General features: G+C 31.4%; 1 protein-coding gene and 1 non-coding gene across 3 annotated transcripts; one reads left to right on the top strand and one right to left on the bottom strand.

The window, feature by feature from the left end:
* Positions 1-266: 266 nt before the first annotated feature.
* LOC131174284 (small nucleolar RNA R71) lies at positions 267-374 on the top strand. The gene has a single exon (XR_009144532.1). It is a non-coding gene; the product is annotated as a small nucleolar RNA R71 (small nucleolar RNA).
* An 8,976-nt stretch (positions 375-9,350) lies between these two features.
* LOC110655522 (phosphate transporter PHO1) lies at positions 9,351-17,297 on the bottom strand. 2 transcript variants are annotated; one of them, XM_021811837.2, is made up of 15 exons: positions 16,766-17,297; positions 16,000-16,068; positions 15,691-15,907; positions 13,255-13,603; positions 12,512-12,560; positions 11,989-12,060; positions 11,714-11,843; positions 11,500-11,620; positions 10,932-11,181; positions 10,736-10,840; positions 10,599-10,643; positions 10,353-10,505; positions 9,997-10,275; positions 9,770-9,906; positions 9,351-9,699 (listed from the first exon to the last, which is right to left on the bottom strand). In XM_021811837.2, exons 1-15 carry the CDS (start codon positions 17,024-17,026, stop codon positions 9,609-9,611), a joined length of 2,328 nt encoding a protein of 775 aa, XP_021667529.2. In that variant the 5' UTR covers positions 17,027-17,297; the 3' UTR covers positions 9,351-9,608. The 2 variants fall into 2 exon arrangements, with proteins under 2 accessions (XP_021667529.2, XP_021667527.2); XM_021811835.2 differs by having other exon boundaries at positions 16,000-16,089; positions 16,790-17,292.
* Between the last annotated feature and the right edge of the window lie 4,457 nt (positions 17,298-21,754).

Here is a 21,754-nt window from a genome sequence, read left to right as displayed (position 1 = left end):
CAAGGACATTAGTGAGTGCATCAAATTTGGCATTGATCATGTTGAATGGATCAAGCTCATACATTCCAAAGAACTTGCCTTTTTGAGTTGGAGTTGACCCTCTTGGACTACTCCATAGATGACTGTTCTTTGCTATTTTCTCTAATAACTCATAAGCTTCATCTTCATGCTTAATGATGAATTCCCCTCCAGTTTGAGCATCAATGATTCCTCTGATAGCAGGAGTGACATTTGTGTAAAAATTCTGGTTTATCATCCATTTAGGAATGGCATGATGTGGACATTGTCTCTCCAACTCCTTCCATCTCATCCATGACTCATAAAGAGTCTCATCTTCTCTTGGTCTAAAAGCAATCATTTGATTCCTCAACTCTTGAGTTTTTCCAGGTGGAAAGTATTGGGCAAGAAATACATCAGTGAGCTGCTCCCAATTTGTAATTGAGTTGTGAGGTAAAGAATCAAGCCAATCCAATGCTCTATCTTTCAGAGAGAATGGAAACAATTTTAGCCTTGCTGCATCATCAGATACTCCAGGTTGTTTTTGCATGTCACAAATCATAGCAAACTTCTTCAGATGTGTGTGTGGATTTTCAGAAGGATGTCCTCCAAATTGAGAATTCTGAATCATTTGAAGAACTCCAAAATCCATCTTGTAACTATTTGCATCAATCCTTGGTCTTGCTATGCTCTCTCTCAAATCATCAAAACGTGGAAAAGCATGATCCATCATACTTCCCCTAGGCACGTTTGCATTAACAACTTCTTCTCCTTGGGCTTCATTTTCATTGTTTTGACCATTTCCAGCATTACCAACACCAATTCTAATTCTTTCATCAGCCATATCTGCTTCAATTTCGGTTTCTCTCAAAGCTTCCTTCCTTTTTCTGGTTTCTTTCTTGTTGGCCTTACAAAATTTCTCTATTTCAGGATTAAACAATAAGGATGTATCACTTGAGCTTCTAGCTCTTCTCATAAAAGATTAAAAGTACCTGAAAAAGAACAAACAAACACAAAAATGAAAAGATAACAAAAATAAAACTAAAAACAACTAAAATGATCAAGAATTCAATCTTAAACAAACAACTCCCCGGCAACGGCGCCAAAAACTTGATGCGTCCCAACCGCAAGTGCACGGGTCGTACAAGTAGTATAGAAAAATATCGATCCCACGAGGAGTTGTGTTAATGATTGAATTTTTGATATAAAAGTTGACTAAATTGAAGTATTTATGAAATTAAAATAATGAATTAATGGGTAATGGAGTATGAAATCTAAATGTGCAAATTTAATATTCTATTCAACAATGTATTAATTAAACTAAGATTTGCATCAAATTGAAATAAGCAAGTTCAAATATGGCAATATTTAAAATGGCAAATGATTAAATTCGATTAGAAATTAACAATGGTAAAAAGGCGATTCCGGAGTTCGGGATTTCATATTCAAGCTATTTTGGGATTTTCCCTAGCTAGCCCAATCCATGAAATTTATGGGTTTAAAGGAGATTAATTCTAAAATCCTTTGAAAACTCTTTCGAGTGAGACAAAGAGTGCCTTAATTAACTTAATCCTACTTTCGTGGAGTTAAAATTAACCAAGACCCATTAGGTTCTTTAATCAATCTATTAAAACCCTCTTAACCCTTAGTCTATTTCTAGATCTAAGTTAATTAAGTCCAATTTCTTGATTAACTATCACTTGGTTTTCTCCTTTCGGTGCTTCAACCAAGGATTAAGAACATAACTTAATGGGGCCCTTCATTAAGCATGTGAATAAGCACACAAGAAATGGATTAAACCTCATAAATTCATTAAATTGGGACTAACCCAGTTCAAATCCACAAAAATAACTAAAATATTACATCCCTTACTCCAGAATCAAAAGTAAACTACTCACTATCCATAATGCTTACAAGATATGATGAGTTTAAATGGAAATAAAGCTTTAATCTAAGCTAAGAAGTAAGAAATTAAACACTAGAAATGTAGAAAAATGTAAAGGAAGGAAGAAATCTGCAAATCTTGGTTAAAAATGGTGTGGAAGGTGAAAATGACTCCTCAAATTCTGCCTCTCTTCTCCTCTTCTTCTTTTCTCCTTGCCTCCTTCTAAAATGAGAAAATGGGACTATTTATAGCATTTTTCTGACATGGAGCCCTAAAATGGTATGTTCTAGGAGGAATTATTTGAGGGAATCTCCTGCCAGCTCATTAATGAACTCTTCATGGGATCGCATAAGTGGATCGCATAAGTTATGCATCCCTTATGCGCTACTGTTCTGGGCCACTTATGCAAAAGCGCATGACTTGGTGCATAGGTTATGCACAATTTCGTGAATGTGCATAAGGGAGGCGAGAATGTGCATAAGCTATGCGCTCCTTATGCACATTTCTACGGTTCTGGAACAGTTGATCTTTCTCCTTATGCAGATCTGCATAGCTTATGCGCAAGTTATGCAGTTTGGTCAATGCATATTTCAGCTTGAAAACTTGTTTTTGACATCTTTTTGCTGTAGAAGACACTCCTCAATGGCAAAATTCTCTTTAGTCCTTCAAAAACACCATTTTTCCTACAAAACAAAGTAAAAATTACAAATTAATCCAAAATCGACAATTATGAAAAACTAACTAATTAACTAATAAAATTAGCTAAAAATGACTAATAATCAAATAAAAATGGTTATGAAATTAAACCTAAATGATTATGCAAAATGTATGCATCAGGACTTGAGTAGGCATGTTACCAGCCATTTGTTGGAACATTATCCACCATCTGTGAGCGAAAGCAGTGGAACCGTGGCATCATGGTGTCTTGAACCATTGATATTATGTAGGGCTGGGGCATCCCCTTGCACCTCAGCCTCTATAGATTGATCGACTGAACGATCACCCTCTTCCATAGTCAATGCGAGGATCTTAGACCTCCTGAACAATTAATACAAGGAGATTTCCTCCCATTAGTGCATATTTATAATGTAATGTACTGTATGTATCAAACAATGATATTGAGCAGTTGTACTATGAAGAAAGAATATTCAAATAACATGTGAAAATAGAATTTAAAAACTTTGCTCTGATACCACTAAAACATGTCACGCCCTACCCCTCTGTAAGGCATAACATGATCCCGTAGTATACCTAATGAATTACCAACTTCGCCTACTGATAACCCATTAAATATACTACAAGGGATTTTCAAAAACTTTTCTTACTTCTTTTACAGTGGTGAGCACTATTTACAGGTGTTAAAAACCTTTTTGAATAGAGGTGAATTAATTAACACATTTAGAATATTAGTAATTTCTGAAAAAAAAATTTTGGCAGAGTGCCCTCCGTAATTTGGATAAAACAGTTCTTCAAAAACCTGTAAAAAGCATTTCAATATTTTTCTCAATCTCAAACTCTAGCATAATTCAACACAACATATTTCTCAACTTAAATCCATAGTAATTTTTCAAAAACTGAGATACAAAAAATATAATACAATTTTTACAAGTCAAAATAACTTATAATTTATTTTACAACTTTAATGTACAATTTTATTTTACAACTGCTCAAAACCAAGAACACTATATACATACAGTGAACATACATTACAATATAAAATGCAGAATATGGTATACTCAATATACCCGATGATTTCTCGCTGAATGTACTAGCAGCCTAGTCACTGCCTCGATCTATCTACTGCGCGGAGAATGAAAAGCTATCACTGAGTAAAATTTACTCAGTGGTGCACAATAACAATTTGAAATGCGATATATAAATCTTTTATTGACAGTTCACAAATCAAATGATTCACAATTCCATTTCACAATTTACAAAATTCTTCTAACACAAATTTGATCAAGTAATTGAATAATACCGTTTTGCAAATCAATAACACAATTCGATCAAATAAATGAATAATACCGTTTTGCAAATCAATAACACAATTCGATCAAATAACTGAATAATACAATTTTGCCAATCGATAACACAATTTAGGCCATGACATAATTTTTTCACACATGCCGTGTTGTACACCACGACAAGACACACTCACCCCAATAATCGAAATCAATGAGGGAGGAAGCTAGCTGAATAATGAGTACTTATCCACACTCACCTCAGACTGGCAAGTCAAAGAGGGAGGAACATAATCACACTCACCCCAGACTGATAAGTCAAAGAGGGAGGAATATATCAACAGTGTCATGCCAAATGTGAATCAAAACAATTTCAAATCACAATATTTCATACAAACCATAAATCACATTTTATCTCAAAATTTCCATTTGCAAAGTTGGCAATACAATAAGTTCCAAATCATATTCCCAAAACCAAAGCAATCAAAACTTATTCATAACTCATTTCTCTACATAAATTTGCTAGTAAAAGCAGTGAATATAAAAGTATTGTGCACGGACACAATTTAAAACTATAATGTTGAATTAAATTTTTAAGTAGAAAATGAAAAGTCAAACTTATTGTGCACAAACACAATTTAAAATAATAACATAGAAATAATCATAATTTATTTCAATTGAAAAATTCAGAAGAAATACTTATTATGCACAAACCTCTGATAACTGTCTCTTGGCTCTGACTCAATGTTTTCTTCCCCTTCCCTGAGTCTTTGCTAACTGAGAAACATAATTTGAAGTGTTTCAGTACTCATTTAAACTGTCTCTAACGATAATGCTTGATAATTAATTCACTGAATTCATTTATTCGCTTAGTCAGCCTACTATGTCGACCCTTGGTACATTCTAGGTAATTTAGGTTTTAATGTCATTAATATGTCACATTCGATAGTCTTTTAGGGTTGGTACATGTTACCAAGTTCATTTCCATGTATCTTGCATTTTGCTGGATTCTGGGATACTAGTTTGACCTAGCCGGACGACCTAGTTCCCTCAGTTTTCGGTCAAAACTACAAACTTGTAGATCTATGTCTTATTGTACGCGAGGCAAAATTTCAGATCATTCCCAGTTATGTAGACCAAGTTATGGTCATTTTACTATTGCTGATCAAATTGCACCAAAATTGGTCACTTTAGGTCACTTTAGGTTCGTCCAGTTTTTGGACCCGAACTTGTGCAAGCTGTTTGACTTGCTTATGGTCATTTCTGGGCTTTTGTGTCTTCATAAGACTTGTAGATATGGGTCTTAACTATTCATGGTTAAAATTTCAGGTCAATTGGACCTGTTTTGAGTGAGTTATGGCCTAAATACTAACTGCTGCCCAAATGGTCAGTTTTCAGGCCTCAATTGCACTTAATCCGGATTTGGTCATTTTTCAAGCTACCTTGCAAGCAGAATTTTGGTAAGCTTCCTTCATGAAAGTTGGCACATTTTGTGCCTAGTTTCACCTCCAATTGGTCTCATACCAATTGGAGCCACACACTTAAAGTTATGGCCTAAAATACAAATGCCTTATTGCAATTCTTGCATACATATCAAACATCACTTTTAACACTCACCAAACTTAACATTCAAACTAATTCTGGTTGTACCATGACCTAAACATAATTTATAACACATTATAGGTCATTTTGACAGCTTACAATTACATTCAATGTGCACCAACAAGTGCAGAATTTGCCCAACTCAATTTACAATAATTTAACTCCATAACCAAGCTCATTCACATGTCCAACCTTCACACCACTATACATACATTCAAACTGCCATAACAACCAACACATTTTAACATCATTATTCCATAAACCAAGCATGAATTCCAGCATTCTTTAAGAGTTAACAAACTGCCACAATGATACACTTACATTCCATTACTTTCCAAGCTTTAAATCTCATTTTACATTTACATATAGTAAGTATACATTACCCAAACAATTTCCTACACAATATACATTTAATCAATCATTTAATTCACCATTTACAAGCAAGAATAAACTGCCCTTAAAGAGTTTTCATGGCTGCCAAAAATAAATATCACTATTAGAACATCAAACTCCAAAATTCTTCTCACAATTCAAGTACCCATAATCTCCTTACTAACTTTAATGAAGCACTAACCAAAAACTCAAACTTACCACTTTGGAAACTCTTCAAACCTCTCCAAAACTTGGTCTTCTTGCTGCCTATCTACTGCCCATGGTGTGGTGGTCAAGTTTAATGAAGAAACCTTAACAATTGGGAGCTTGGATCATGGACGCATGGAGGTTGGAGCTTGGACGGCCATGGGAGAATTTGGGAGCTTTTTGGCTTGGCCATGGGAAAGTTTGAGGAAGAAGATGGCTGTGCAGAAGTTAGTGGAAGATGACAAGTTTTTAATTGATTTACAAGGTGTTAGTGGTCCACTAATGTAGAAATAACATTAGTTTAATCAAAGATTTTATTTTCCCACATTAAGCTTCCCATTTTTGCTATTTACATTAGGTACCACTAATTTAATTTTTCATGACATTTTCCAAATATAATATCATGTGTTTTCAATGGAAATTTAGGTAAAAAGACAACTCGGGGTGTCAAATGACCACAATGCCCCTGTTCGGGTTGCATTCCCGATTTTTCGGTAACACCGGGTTTTATCTGTTTTTCGATTTCTCACTTTTCTTTGTACTAATTATTTAATTTTTATTTAATATTTCTAATGATATTTATACTTCAATAGGTGTCTCTTTAAGTTTTAAAAAATATTTTTCAGGGTTCCCCGGGGTCCAGGGCTAGTCAACGGTCCACGCCGTGACTTCCCGGTGCGGTCACCCATCGCTAGGGTTCTCAGCTCGCTTAACTTAGTTGTATTTCTTTACTATTATTTTTCCTTTATTTTTCTTGTATTTTCTTTTCTTGTATTTCATTATTTAATGTCTCCTCACTCATATCAAAGTGTAGTTCTAGGCATTTTAGCTGTCCGGACAACACTGGTCACCGAAACAGTAGAACGCACTACCGAACTTAGGGGTGTTACACATAGTAAGCCTAATTATTCATCAACCCAACTCTAAGGCTCATTTGGGCCCAATTTCAAGAATTCAACCGGACAGAGTTCGACCATAAAATAGACCATTTAATAGGGAGTTTTTGACTCATCCGACCTGTAAACACAATATATAATAAATTGAGCAGCTCAACTCACCCTCCACATAATAAAAATGTCATAACTCAAATGGGAGCTCAGTTCCCTCATCCAATCCCATCATGCATACAATTAATAATCTTACAGGTCCAAATAAAATACGTGCGGAGTCTAAAAATTAAACTCAATTGTACAAAATACATTAATACTATCAATGGACTTGTGAAGAAGAAGAACAGGTTAGCCACAAAAATAATCCTCCTGTAGCCTGGAAAAATAGATGAACATGAGTGAGCGTTCGATTCAGAGAGAAAAATATTAATTTTAACCATAATCTCTATAGCTATCTAAAGCTAATGCACCCTGTGGAGTGAAATGCAACATCATCATAGATTTCATACAAATCACATCAAAAAGGCAATTTGAAACACTCACACACCCAACACTGTCAAACAATACATATATGGGAGCTGATCCCCTATACAACCCTCTTAATCCAATATCTGCCAGCGAGTGTCTCTCAAGCCGGACTTTCGCTTAATAAACCAAATGTGGGGTCCCAGCGAGTGTCTCTCAAGCCGTGTCTACCCCGAAGGACCGGGTCCCAACGAGTGTCTCTCAAGCCGTGTCTATCAGTTCTGTCCATATCCAATACCATACCACACGCACGCCACACACACACACTGCTTCAAATTACCACAAACAATATCCATGACACTTCAACATTTATGAATGCAATATAAAATGTGCCTAGTGTTTAACTACATAGATACATATTTATAAGTGATGCATGGGCATGCTTGAACATATAGTGATATCGAAATTACAATTAAAATTAATATTTTACTCACAGACTTAACTGAAGTCACTATGACGGTTGGGTGGAGGATGAAGGCTGTCCCGGCTCAGCTGACAATTTTTATTACAATTATTTAATATATTTGACTCAATACAAACTAAGGAAAGACCAAAGATGTCCTAAGTCTTACCGAAAATCTGGCAGGGTCTCCCCTATACCTAGAACCTACCCAACCTGTAAAAGGGCTTAAAACGTACTTCTATATCCACAAACCACACAACCACAACTCAATTACATCACATAGCCCCTCCTAGGCCCATCAAAACAGTCAACAATCACAATATCAGACAACTCAATTATAAGACTTCAAAACTAATATTTTTAAAAAACTATCCAAACTAACTTTAAAAATTCTATAAAGCTGCCCCACAGTCCTTAACAATATTATAAGGCTATTGCAATAGGAATCGTAATTTTCTTATCATCCATGAATGTTTTATAAATTTTATTCTAAGCCAGTACAAGGCAAAAATTGAGTAATGTAGAGTTCGAGTTTACCTATGCCAAATCTGACAACTGGAACGCGTCCAGAACGTCTGAAAATGATGGGGTAGCCTATAATCTTGATCCAGTTTTGAAATGGTTCCAGCAGCTTATCTGCTTGGCCCGAAATTGCAGATCCGGGCAAAGATCGAATTTGCACGAAATGAAAGTAAATACGCGAAGTCCACAATACCAGGGTTAGAATAATATATATATATATATATATATATATATATATATATAATTATTTGAAAATTAGGGATGTTACATGCTGATAAGATGTGCTATGTTTTCGTTGCGTTTCTGTGATATACGGAAGAATATGATTAGATATGAGTTGAAAAATCCCGAATAAGGCGGAAAAGACATCATACCCAACCCTATGAATATGGCTCATGACATCTACCAAGATACGCAATCCTATTCTATTATTACTTTTCAGTGTTTGCTTTCTCACCTCACCTCTTTTCTCGTTAAAGGCAATGCCTAGGTAACACTGACCCAAGAATCTTAGAAGGCAACATCAATGTGTTAGTGAACTTATGCAAATTGCTTGCTAAATGATATTAATAGATTGTTACAACAATAAATGCAAGAATAAAAAACATTTTTTATTGAATAGAAAGAAACTAACTGTACAACTTATTGACACAAATACTGATTGATTATGCTATTTATATAGCACTAAAGTTTAACTAAATAAAATAAAATCCCACATAAATCTCAATCACTTAGTTAAAATCAGATCACTATCTTAAAATTGAAATGTAACAATCTTAAAAACTATTATATCTAAAATCTTGTAGAATATTAATGAAAACTAAATCAACCATGTTTGAATTAGGTTCTAACATAGATCAAAATTCTACTGCTGCTAAAATTTTCAATTTTTTGTACTTATGAGATATGATGTTCTAGCAGCCAATACTCTTTAAGTTCATGACTTCAAGGAAAAGGAAAAGGAAAGAATCGAATTGAAGTTAGAGTTTCCAAATGTACAAAACTTAACATGTTATTTGATGCTTTCTTTCTTCAATAAGAGCTATACAATTCACAGACTTAATTGAATCTATGAAGAATGACAAGGATATTCACACTTTTTTTTTTCCATTTTACATGTGGATCACAGTCTAACTGCAGCAGCAAAGTATTGAATGGGCCTTAATGTCAGCATGCTAGAGACTTTACTCAAGATGAAATGATCAGGCACTTGCATAAAATTTTCTAGAATATCATTTCAGCCTTCAGTCATCTGAATCTGTCTCGCGGAATGGTAAGGGAACTGCCTTCACTGCCCTGAACTTGCCAACATTGTTCAGATGCTCGTTCTCCAACCTGTGAAAAAACATTTAGAAACTATTAGGTTTATTCTTTATTTCATTCTACAATTCACAAGGATATTAACCTGTAGAAATTCCAATGGCCTCGCCGCATAACCTCTAAAGAAGCAAAGAAAAAGTCCAACATCCGTGACTCAACAATATTGAAACGGAATCGCATCACAGTCTCCACCCAAACAACTCTCAGAACTATGTTCAATGCCTGCATTCCAATTTTTCAATGTGTTAAAGAACTTCAATGCTTTAATGGTTGAAAGAAGATCAAACAGGATTTACTTGAAAGATGACTCACAATGGAAATGTAGTAGATGCTCTTGTTCTTTAGAATCAAGTCATCTCTTAGCCATAGGTTCTTGGATTTTGGGTTGAGAAGGCCCCAATCCTCGACAAAATCCCAGTACAACTGATAAACTGTAGCAACAGAAGAAGTGACCAACACTATACCAAACCATAGGTGATTCTTCTGCCTAGCATAAGTTAGCCTGGCACCAGCTGCCACCATGGCAGAAACATACTTCCCCATGTTTGCTAAATGTTTCAAGTCACATTCATCAAACCATCGTCTTGCACACTTCCATCGACAACAAAATGAGTTAGCTGCGTAGAAATTTTGTGCAAGAAATTTTCCGATCTGTCGAGTGGTGTTACCTGCATTGCCCGCCAATAGTATGGCAGAAATGAAATGACATAAACTAGATCCCTATATAGCCTTCCATTGTTGCAGGTCTCGTATCTATGCGTTCGGAGACCCCCAGCTAGAAAGTAGCATGCCGTGGATTCCAAGTGCCTCATCATTGGAATCTGGACACGGAAAATCACATAATAATTGAAAATGAGGGAAACAGGCCATTGATTGAAAGGATTAAGCCTTGCAGTTGTATGAGGAGAAATCACCTGGCTGGTAAGTTGGTCTGCCATGAAAAAGTCCACCATCAAAACCTGCAGGAGTAACGTGCGTTTCGAAGGTATTACATTACATTTACATATATGTTGAATGTTGAAGAAGAAACGAAATTAGGAAGTGAATCTACCTTATAAAATGGAGAGCAGATTATGTTGCGAATAACACGAATGAAGCAGTAACGTGTTGGGCGATAGAAGAGATCAAATGGGCAGATGAGCAAGGCCGTGAAAATCTGATAATGTAATTGGAAAGCAATTAGCACAAATATTAGAATTGGATAGAAGTTTGTCAATGTGAGAGGAATCAAACTGGACAAAACTTACAAGGAGGAGAATTCCAGGGATGGCATCAACATGGCTTTGCGGAAAGCCATTTGCTCTTAAGAGAAGATGGATTATCATTGCAGCCACAACAGAGGTCATGAAGGTGGTAGAAATGAGAAAGGCATCTCTGTACTTGAGGGCTGTGCTGGGTTGAAATTCAAAAATGAAATTGTAGTTGATCCTTGTACTCTTCCACATGAATAGGTTGCAGCCATACATGAACAAATGCAAGCTTAACAATGCAAACACACTGCAGGAAATCACACCAACCTTTCAGTGCACCATTTGCATGTCCAGTTCCAGCATTCTTAATTGGTCTAATTACATTTTGCATATGACCTTTATGATATAAATCAATCTTTCTTGTTAATCTCATGAGTAATTTCTCATTCTACATATCTAGAACATCATCAAATTTATCAGCTTTATAATATAAATCCTTCTTGTTAATCATATGAAAACTTGTTTCTTTGGTTACTTGGCCAGGTAAAAGTCATTTAGAAGTCGGACATTATGGTTTAAATCTTATCGGAGACAACTGCACAATGGGCGAAGAATAAATAAGCACCTGAAAACAGGGTAGACAGTCTCCACATATGATCTTCCAGCATTGGGGCTAAAAATGCCAGACATATGTGCCAAGGTTGCATAAATACTAAAGAGGGACACGAAACAACCAGTAAACAAGCCTGCAAATAAGCAGAATATTCCTGAATATAAGCATCACAGCTTGGCCATGGGGGGTCATATCCCTGATATTCAGAATTTTATTATTCAATTACCAACAAAAAAGGTGACCATGTGAGACTCCTTCCGCTGCTGGGGTCTGAGGAACTTCATTGCCTTTTTCCTGTCATTGTCGGCGAAGTGCTTTGTGAATATGGCCTCCACTTCATCCATTAGTCTAACAACCTTATCAACCAAATATAATAATATCACACTTAATGCAAAACCACATTACTCCCTTCTCCGCGTACAAAAAGTATATAAAAGAAATGCAAAACTTTTTGCATAACAAGGCATTTTAAATTGGTATCATGGGAAGATATTATCTTACCTTATCAGAGCTAATGAAGTAGGATCTCTTCACTGCTTTTAGATAACTTGCTGATGCATGCTGGTTTGATACCTGCTAGTTTGGACAGAAAAATACCAATTGTGAATTTTCTTTCTCTCAGCAAAATTTAGTAGAGATATAAATTTTATCAAATTCAAGTACTTCTCATGTTGGTTTTCCATTTGTTTTTTTAACTTACAGCTTTTTAATATATATATATATATATATATATATATATATATATATAATGGTGCAAAAGTTCGAGTTTGAAACTTTAACAAGCTCTTTCCCATTTAAAAGCTTGTGATTTCTTGCAGGATATGCCTTGATTATTACAACCAACTAATATATACCCATTTAATATATACTCTCTCTCTCTCTCTCTCTCTCTCTCTCTCTCTCTCTCTCTCTCTATATATATATATATATATATATATTTTTTTTTTTTTTCCCTCTCTTGTTTTTGCATTGTTTTCCACATGTGGGTGATGTAGCTAGCTGTGATATACTATATATTAATTACCTTATCAAATTTCTTGAGTATTTTGGTAAAAGCCACCATGTTGAGTGAGCTGCATCCCAGAAATAGTAAAATGATTAGAATCTGGTAATAATAATAAGGAAAAACATCTTCAACAGCAACTAGGCGAAACCCCACTGCCTTACAGTCTAAATATCGATTATGTCTAAAAATATTTAATTACCTAACAATATCTCCATTTTTTTTTTTCGGAAATTGGCGAGAAAATTAAGTTTAGAGACTGACTACTAATACAATTAAATTGATACAGTTGTAGGTAATTAATTGCACATGAAATTAATTCTCGTGCTCATTTCTCTCAAAACTAAAATTTTTTCATATTGAAATTGGTATTTATTTAAAAAAAAAAAAAAATTGGACCGAATGAGATTTTTATGGTTAGAAAAGTTATTTAGTATACTATGATATAAACATAAATGGAATTCTAATTAACATAACTAAAAAAAATATTTAAATAGAATAAATTAATAAAAAATAAAAGGTGGTGTGAACTGATGGCATAAAATTCAACAAGTAATATCTGGAATTTTAGGCTTCAATTCCTTTGTCAAAATGGCATAGTTAGGCACAGTGCCATCACCAACCCTTCAATAAATAATTAATGTGAGCCTTTACGTGTGGAATCCTCCATGGACTGCCATGCAGATCACCTTATACTTGTCGTATTAGTTGCCAGCATCATCAACTATACTATCTAATTAATTAAGAAGCATGTTAAAAGTAACCTGTAAGTTTTAAGAAGGCCAAGCCCTCTATAGAGCTCCACAAATGCTCCTCTAATCATCTTCTCAGCACACTGGATCTTCTTCCTGTTAATGAAATCTCCTGGACGACCTGGTTCCTTTTTGGAATTATTAACCAAATCTTCCCAGAGCATTGACGCAATGGCTGAGATTGTTCTTGTTGGTGTGGTAGCAGGAATGTCTATTCTCAGGGCCATTTTAGGCTTCCCAATCTTCGTTTTCGACATTGTCGCTGAATTGATAAAATTAACACCATTTTTCTCTAGTGCTGCGATTATTTCATCGGTTTCTGAGGATTCTCCAGGCTTGTCATTTGATTCATTGGTGGTCTCTGCATTTATTATTGATTATCACAATTAGCTAGCGATGGAAGTAAAAATTCTTTATGTTTTAGGTGTAAATTATCTGTATATCTATATATCTATATAATATACATATACAAATGTATGAAGGAGGGAGAACATTAGAATTAGCTAAAATACCCTAGCAATTTAATATTATTATAATCAAGAACTAAATTTAATTGGCTAGTATAATTTTTCATTAATATTTTTTAACAATGCTAATTCTAAATTATATATATATATATAATTCAAAAAAATAATGAGAGTTCAAATTCTATTTACAACAACTCACATATATAGCTAAATATAGGTTATATTAAACTCTAAGTTACCATGTGCCATATCCTTTTTTTTTTTTTTTCTAATAAATGATTACTTAATAAATTAGCCTTTTATTAAAATTCTTTTTTAACAAACTCTAATTAAAATTTTCTATATCCTTAATTATTATAAAAGTTAATTAATTATTCATAATGATTATTATTATATTTATTTGTTATTTAATATTAATTATTTATAATTATTATTATTATATTTGTTTAATTAAAATTATGTCAAAAAATTATCAATGACAAAAATATCCATATATAAAATTATAATTCTATAACTATAATTATAGTTATAATTATAATATAATTATAATTTTAAATTTTACAAGTTTAAAAATTAATATAACACAATGAAAATAAAAAAAAGTAAATAAATTATGTATATATTATGCATAAAATTATAGTAATGTTAGAATTTGTATTTCTGTTTGATAATTTCTATAAATTGAGATTACATTTTATTATTGGTATTTTTATATATTTATTACATATTAATAATTAAATTTAATTATAACAGATAACTTTTTATAAAAATATAATCTAATTAAAAATGTAATAAATTTTAATTTAATAAATATTTTATAATTTTATAATTTAATAAATATTTTTACTTATAAAATTAATTAAATTAACATTAATATTAAACTATTATTGTTATCATCATGGGATAGAGTTTTTAGTTAAAAATTATATTTAATTTTTATTATAAAATTTATTATTTTAAAATATTATAATCTTAAAAATTTTTATATTTAATGGACTATTTATTTTTTAAATAAGTGATATCAATATGATATAATATATTAAAAATTATTTAAAAAATTATATATAAATAAAATTAAATTATAAATACTAATAACGAAACTAGTCATAATAAATAAACAACTTTCTTTTCATTTCTTAAAAAAATAGAATCAACAGATGATCCATAGCTTATAGCCAATAGCACAGAGAAAAGCATTTCATTTAAAATTAAAAGCAGTCTATCTCAGAAGAAATAATTTCATTCAAGAAATGATATACTAATAAAAAAAATAAATACATATAATTATATATTAAATAATTAATATATATTTAAATTATTTTAATTTATAATAATTACATTGCTTAAGTTTTATTTTTAAATAATTATTTATTTTAATTCTTTCATTTAAACTTTGTTTTAAATAATTATTTATTTTAATTGAAATAATTAAATATTTAAATATTTTTAATTGTTATAATTAAATTATTTAATAAATAATTATTAATAATATTAATAAATACATAAAAATAAATTTAATTATGTTTAGTGAAAAATTAAATTAACGTATATTTTTAAAAAATGTCTCTATAAATTATAAATAAATTATATATTTTAATTAATTTTTATATGATTATGTATTGTAAAAAAATAAATTATATTAAATTACAGAAAAAGTAAGATTATTAATATGTTTTATTTTCTTAAAAAATCACATTAAAAGAATTATGTTTGCTTATTAAAAATATGTTATTCTAAATAAGAAATACGAGAGACATAATTAGCTAAAATTAAAAATAAAATAAAATAAAAATATTTTAATCATTTAGTTTGTATTTGACGATAAAATTAAATGAAAAAGATCATAAAAAAAATTAACTTGTATTTTTTTTTTATTTATATCAGAAACTAATTTATCAATCATTAAATATTTTTTATATCATGCTATTATGTGTTCCATGATAAAGACTTTTCTTAAAAAAGAAAAAAGAAAAAAGTTTACCAGCATTGCAGGGGCAAGATGACCAAGAAGGAGGATTAAAAATTCCGGCAGCATTGGGCTTCCGGCAGCTGTTGTTGAGGACTTGCTTGATATCCAACAAAATCTGTAGCTGCCTGTTAAGAAGCTCTCCTTTCTCAACCAACTCACTTTCTGTAGCCTTGTAAAACTTGTTCACTTTGTTCAGTTCTTCATCTAGTCTCTCAAAAAACACCCTCATCTGAGCCCCAAAAAATTAAAAAATAATAACTAAAAAATAATAAATTCATAATGAATTATTATTATTATTATCATTTAATTAATAAATAAAACCTCATCTTCCTCGAAGAACAACTGAAGAAGCTCAGTTTGGTAGATTTCTTCATTATCATCATTACCATCCTCCATGGTTTTGCATCTCACCTGTAACCAAATGACAAATTATATATATAACTCTCTTCTCCCTTTGATGTTTTTAGGGCATGTATGCTGCCTGATCTTCACGATACTTTCGTGATTTTGGGCATCCATACGTAACCCTTTTCCTTCATTTCGTGATAAATTGAAATAATAATAATAAATACCTTCTCTGAATTAATTAAGCGCTATATTAAGAAAATGAAAAATCCATGTGTGTGTGTATATATATATATGCTCTCGTACGTTAACTGTCATTTCGAAGGAACAAGCGGTGATAGATTGAATAAAAGGTGTGGGACCCTTTTCATCAACGGTGGAAATTAAAGTTTTGGAAGTTGGAAATGGACTGAGAAGCCAGAGATTAGAAACAACCACCTCAAAAGTTTTGTAAAAGAGAAAGATGGAGAGGTGGCATGTAAGCGCAGACCGGACGCCGAAGTGAAAGTGCGAAGGATATCGGCGAGATATCGGAAAATCTTGATATTTATTTTTAATTTTGTTTTTCTTTTTTCGCAACTCCGATAGTTCCATTTATATTTTTTCGCCAGAGAATGATGCCACTTCGCTCTCTTGCTAACAATCTCCGATTTATCGGTGTGAAACCAATCGGCGGGAAAATCAAAATGAGCAGGAACCCAACTTTTATAGATAGATTGAAGAAAATCGAAATATAGAAGACCTGAAGTGTATACATATAGTTTACCTGGATGATCTCAGTTTTGGTATCGGAGCGGAAGAAATTGTTGGAGAATTTGTAAGCGAAGAATCGAATGATTTGGAAAATGGAGAGACCAAAGTCATGGTTAGGTTGTTGGGGTTGTTTTGGTTTCCTTGATAGTTTGATCTTCTTTATCTGTTTCTTGAGTTGCCAGTAGTTAACAAAAGCTTCTTTCCATTCTGGGATGAGTTGAGCTTCAAGCTCCTTCGAGAACTTCACCATTTTCTCCTTCTTCTTCTTCTTCTTCTTCTTCTTCTTCTTCTTTCAGTATAAACAATTAAAGAAAGTGAAGAGATAGAGAGAAAGAGATCAAAGCGAGGAGCTTATTAGAAGTGTGAGAGAGATTAGAGAGGCTTATATACATGAAGAGAGAAATATAGACGTGCGGAGAAACATGAAGTTAGGTTTCTTTTCTTTTTTTTTTTTTTTTAAAGAGAAATATGAATTAATTATTGTTAAAATGATAACATCTTCGTTCAATAGTGACTTGAATATCCCCATTAGCCAGTCAATTAATTTGAGAGAAGCAATCTTCATATACAGCGTCATCTCATAGAGTTTTAGTTGTTTCAATTAATTCCCTTTTTACTCATTTTGACAATTTTTTTTTTTATATAGAGGGTGTAATTAATCACGATTATTAACTTAAAATAAATATCAATCCATACATTTTCAAAGAAAAAGGTGATCTTGTAAAAGAGTTGTAATTTAGAGTTTTTAGGAAAAAACAAAATACAAAAGAGATAACATCTTTAAAAAAGAGCAAAAATATATTACGAATTAATCGAAAATGCTGTCATTCACATTAGAAAAAAGATTTAAAAGGAAATTTATTTTAATGTGAAAGAAAAATAAAAACATGAATAGCGAGATTTTTTTATAATTATAGAAAAATGAAAAATTAAATAGATATCACATTAAAATTTAATGTGAATAGTTTATTAATTTATCAAGCAAAGTATTATGTATAGAAATAATGAAAATGTCTTATAGGCTTATATGGAAAAGAATTATATGGATCACATTTTAAAAGGACAATTTAGTCCAATAATTAAAATTATATTTAAGAAATTGTGGTATTAATCATTATAATTGTGGAAATATGTTTATCTTTTAACAAAAATTTTGAATATATTTCACAAAAGAGTCAGAATAAATGATAAAATTTTTTACCATGAAAATTAATTTGCGAGAAATTAAATATTTAAAATTTTATATATTTATTTATCAAAAAAAAAAAAAAAGAAGGAAACACCCAAAATATTATATCTGCAAAAATGTGAATCTGTATATGTTAAATCATTGTCATTACAGCAATGATTTCACGTAAGCAATTTTATTTAAAATGACTTGGTTTTGTTATCACGTATTAATGACTTTCACAAAGAGAGATTTTGCTAAAATTGAAGTATACAGCTAATTAACCTACTTAAAATGTTAATTAATTGAAACAATATTTATACAATTTCAAACCCTATTTTGATTTATAGAGGCTGCAGCCGTAATTATGTAAACATTTTAGATTAACTACTATAATCCCTAGTTCTACAGAGAGGGGAGCCTAATAATTAATTATTTATTGATTTTAAGAGTAGAAGATGACATAGTTCCCCTCAAGTGGACCCTTTTTTAACAATAGTTATTGGTAATTAAATTCCTTAATCAGAAAAAGGATGCAATCTTGCATAAAAATTTAATTCGATTGATTTTTTTATATTAAAATAAAAGAATTTAATTATTTTTAATTTAAAAAAATTATTTTTAAATAAATAAAAAATTTTAATTATATAAAAATTTAATTAAATTATTTTTTTACAAATAATTTGTTTCAAATAAAGCAATTACGATGTTATTGTGTAATATTAATAAAATTTTATTTGCTTATAAAAAAAATAATATAAACTAATGAATGAAATGCATAAATAACTAAATATATACGTTTAATTATTAATGATTTGGGAATTGACATTATGGTGACTCAACTTGCGTATATACTGACCGATTAAGTTAATATGAAATCGATAAAATGTTTAATTACCATCAAATCTTTATTTTGTTTAGGTAAAGTTCGTATTTTATAATAAAAATTTCCAGATATGCATATCTGAGTTTTTTGGTCTTCAAGTATCCCAGAAAGCTGATTTACCAACAATCTCCCACCATACTTAAGTTGAATTCAATTAGTGATTAAGGCTTAAAGAAATGTTTATGTGTTTAGAATTTAGAGTAAAATTATGAATCCAGCCAGTTGTGATGGTAACATATTGAGATTTAGCTCTTGCAGAGCTTAGAATTATGAACGAACACAATAGAATAAAAAGATTCATCAAGAATTGATGGGTAGCTATACACTTCATTATTCCTTTAATGTTATCGATTTCTATATAAAAAAAAGTAATTAATACAAAAAAGAATATTTTATTTAATTTCTCCATTCATAAAAGTCCCTACCACTATGCATATGGAGAGGTATTAGAACATTATTGATTCACAAATGAAATGAGGGCTAAATGCATCTTATAATATTAAATACTCTTTTATTTTAGAACATTATTGATTCACAAATTGGTTCTACTATTGACTCAAAAGAGCCTATGCTTTAGTATAAGTATCTTCTAAGAGAATATGCCAGATAAGAAATGGAGATTAGTGAAAGGTAAATTGGGTGGGAAAGCACTTTTAACGACATTGGCTATAAAATCATTTTTTTTTAAGTTGATAGCCATGCCCTCATGCAGGGGCCAGGGTCCCCATTATGGCTTCTGCGTTGCTAACTCATCTTCCACAAGCAATAGCTGCCCATTTCTTCCAGTATTGTGCTTACTTTTCATAACCTGATGGAAGAGGTGCCGTGATATAGGAGAAAAAAAAAAAAAAAAAAAGGGATAATCTTGTGCTTCCGTGATTTATCATTTAAGAAACACTATTAGCCACGCGGAGATAATTAGAGTTCAAGGGACTAATACCTAAAATAATTAGCTATTGTTTAAACCTTTTTTTCCATTGTAATTCACATCTGATAGGGTATAAAATTAAACCATAATGGATGGCTCTCTTTCTGTGCGTTCAAACACGTGTATTGATTCTTTGCCAGAATATACACCCAGATCCCACTTTCCAACTGGGAGGAGGAATGATCTACAGGATCGATCTAAGTTCTGTAGAGAAGTTGTTTTGTACAGTTTGGAAGATTAAAACAGTGGCTTTAGTGGGATCTGCTAATGAGATAACTGTGGAGCTAATCATAGAAACACCTTCTTTTCTTGAATATTGATTTCCAATCCTTATGCGAGTGTTACATGACTTTGAAACAATACCCATTGTGTTGATTAGCTTGTTAATGGAATTTGTGTGGTGGGTTTTTTTTCTTGTTGGAAAAACAAAAAGGAATCAAACATGTTTAGGGTATTAAGGCTTAAAGATCATTAGGTTACAAGAGGATTGAAGGGATACTGCTGCTAGCTTTTTTTATGACATCATGGGATTGAAGTTGGATTACACAAACTCTATGAGAATGTCTTGGAGACATTTTGGGTTTTCAAAAGATGCCTTTTCCTTTAGTGGAGATAGAATCAAAATATTATTTCTTATGAGACGACTGCGGCTTGGAGCTTGAAAGCATCCAGATTATAAGGGCAATTTTGGATATCGAAAGTGCCCCTAATGCTGGAAGGCAAATGACCCTGTGCTTGCCTTAAAAGACAGATCTGTCAGTTAGCACCTCCCCCAATCTAAACTGCACAGTAAAGGGGGGAAAAACACAAAATATATGCATGTCTCTTCTATCTTCTGGTCATGGATTGTAATGCTCAGTTTCAAAGATAGGGGAGAGAATAACATCAATTATTCAATTGTACAGGCCGAGGAGCAAACCAAGAAAAAAAAAAAACTTAACCTTTTTTTAGCTCACCTTTAATCCTTAAAAGCGGTATTGTACTAGTAAAAAGGGTTTTTGATCATGAAAGCAGCATTGGATATTAATTGGTGAGCGTGGTATTCAAATTGACAATTACGATTTTTTTTTTTATAAAGTAGTTAAATTATATATCTTGCTATACATAAATTCGTGCATTTTTTTAAAAAAAAATTAGTGCATGCTTATTTTATTTTAATAAAGATTTATAAAATAAAAAAAGTTAATGTTTATCCATCATAAATATAATCAATGTTTAGATAAGAATGTTTGAATTGAAAATTCAATACTTTTTTTTTTATATAGTTTTAAAAAATATGAGAACACCAAATATATTAAATTTTGATAGATGTACGTGTTTCTATATATTAAAAATATTGATTTATTTATATATTAGAATGTAAATTAAGTTTCAACTCTTATGGAGGATTAACTTACACATTATTTTATAAAAGAATAAAAAAAATTATTTGATGATCGATATGTTAATTAGGTAACATTCGATTTTGGTAGGTTTTAAGATTGCAAAACTCCTGGAATCACACATTGGATAAAATATGAAATAAAAGGGTGGTTGGATTGTAACATTAAATTAGTTAATTATTTTGATGTGTAAAGTAATTTAATTACTTATATAAGCTTGAATTAAAGTGAATTAAATACATAATTTGACCAACACTCTCTCTAAATTTAATATGGTTGTGCGTTTTAACCGCACATAAAGCTGTACAATTGTAAAGGAGCAAACATGTAATTGCACTTGAAGGTAGTATTAGGAATTTCACATTGAAAAAATACGAAATAAAAGGAGTAATATATAAATAGTTGAGTGACAACATTAAATTAACTAGTCATTTTAATGTGTAAAATAATCTAATTATTTATATAAATTTGAATTAAGGTGAATTAAATATGTAATTTCACCAATAATCTCCCAAAATTATATATATAAAAAAAACCATTGTTTTATATTGTTGATTGGCGTTCACCAACTGAGAATTAATATATCATGCATAGATGCCTATTGATAATGCCAT

Source organism: Hevea brasiliensis, chromosome 15 (assembly GCF_030052815.1).
Source record: "Hevea brasiliensis isolate MT/VB/25A 57/8 chromosome 15, ASM3005281v1, whole genome shotgun sequence".
NCBI lineage: Eukaryota > Viridiplantae > Streptophyta > Magnoliopsida > Malpighiales > Euphorbiaceae > Hevea > Hevea brasiliensis.
This window is presented reverse-complemented; position numbering and strand designations above follow the sequence as displayed.

Excerpts from the sequence above, each read along its gene's own strand:
- LOC110655522 (XM_021811837.2), bottom strand. The coding sequence starts at position 17,026 with ATGGTGAAGTTCTCGAAGGAGCTTGAAGCTCAACTCATCCCAGAATGG. Across the intron at positions 10,506-10,598 it reads CAGACCAACTTACCAGCCAG|ATTCCAATGATGAGGCACTT; the intron begins GTGATTTCTCCT and ends TTCCGTGTCCAG. Across the intron at positions 9,907-9,996 it reads GCATCTACTACATTTCCATT|GCATTGAACATAGTTCTGAG; the intron begins GTGAGTCATCTT and ends ATTGGAATGCAG.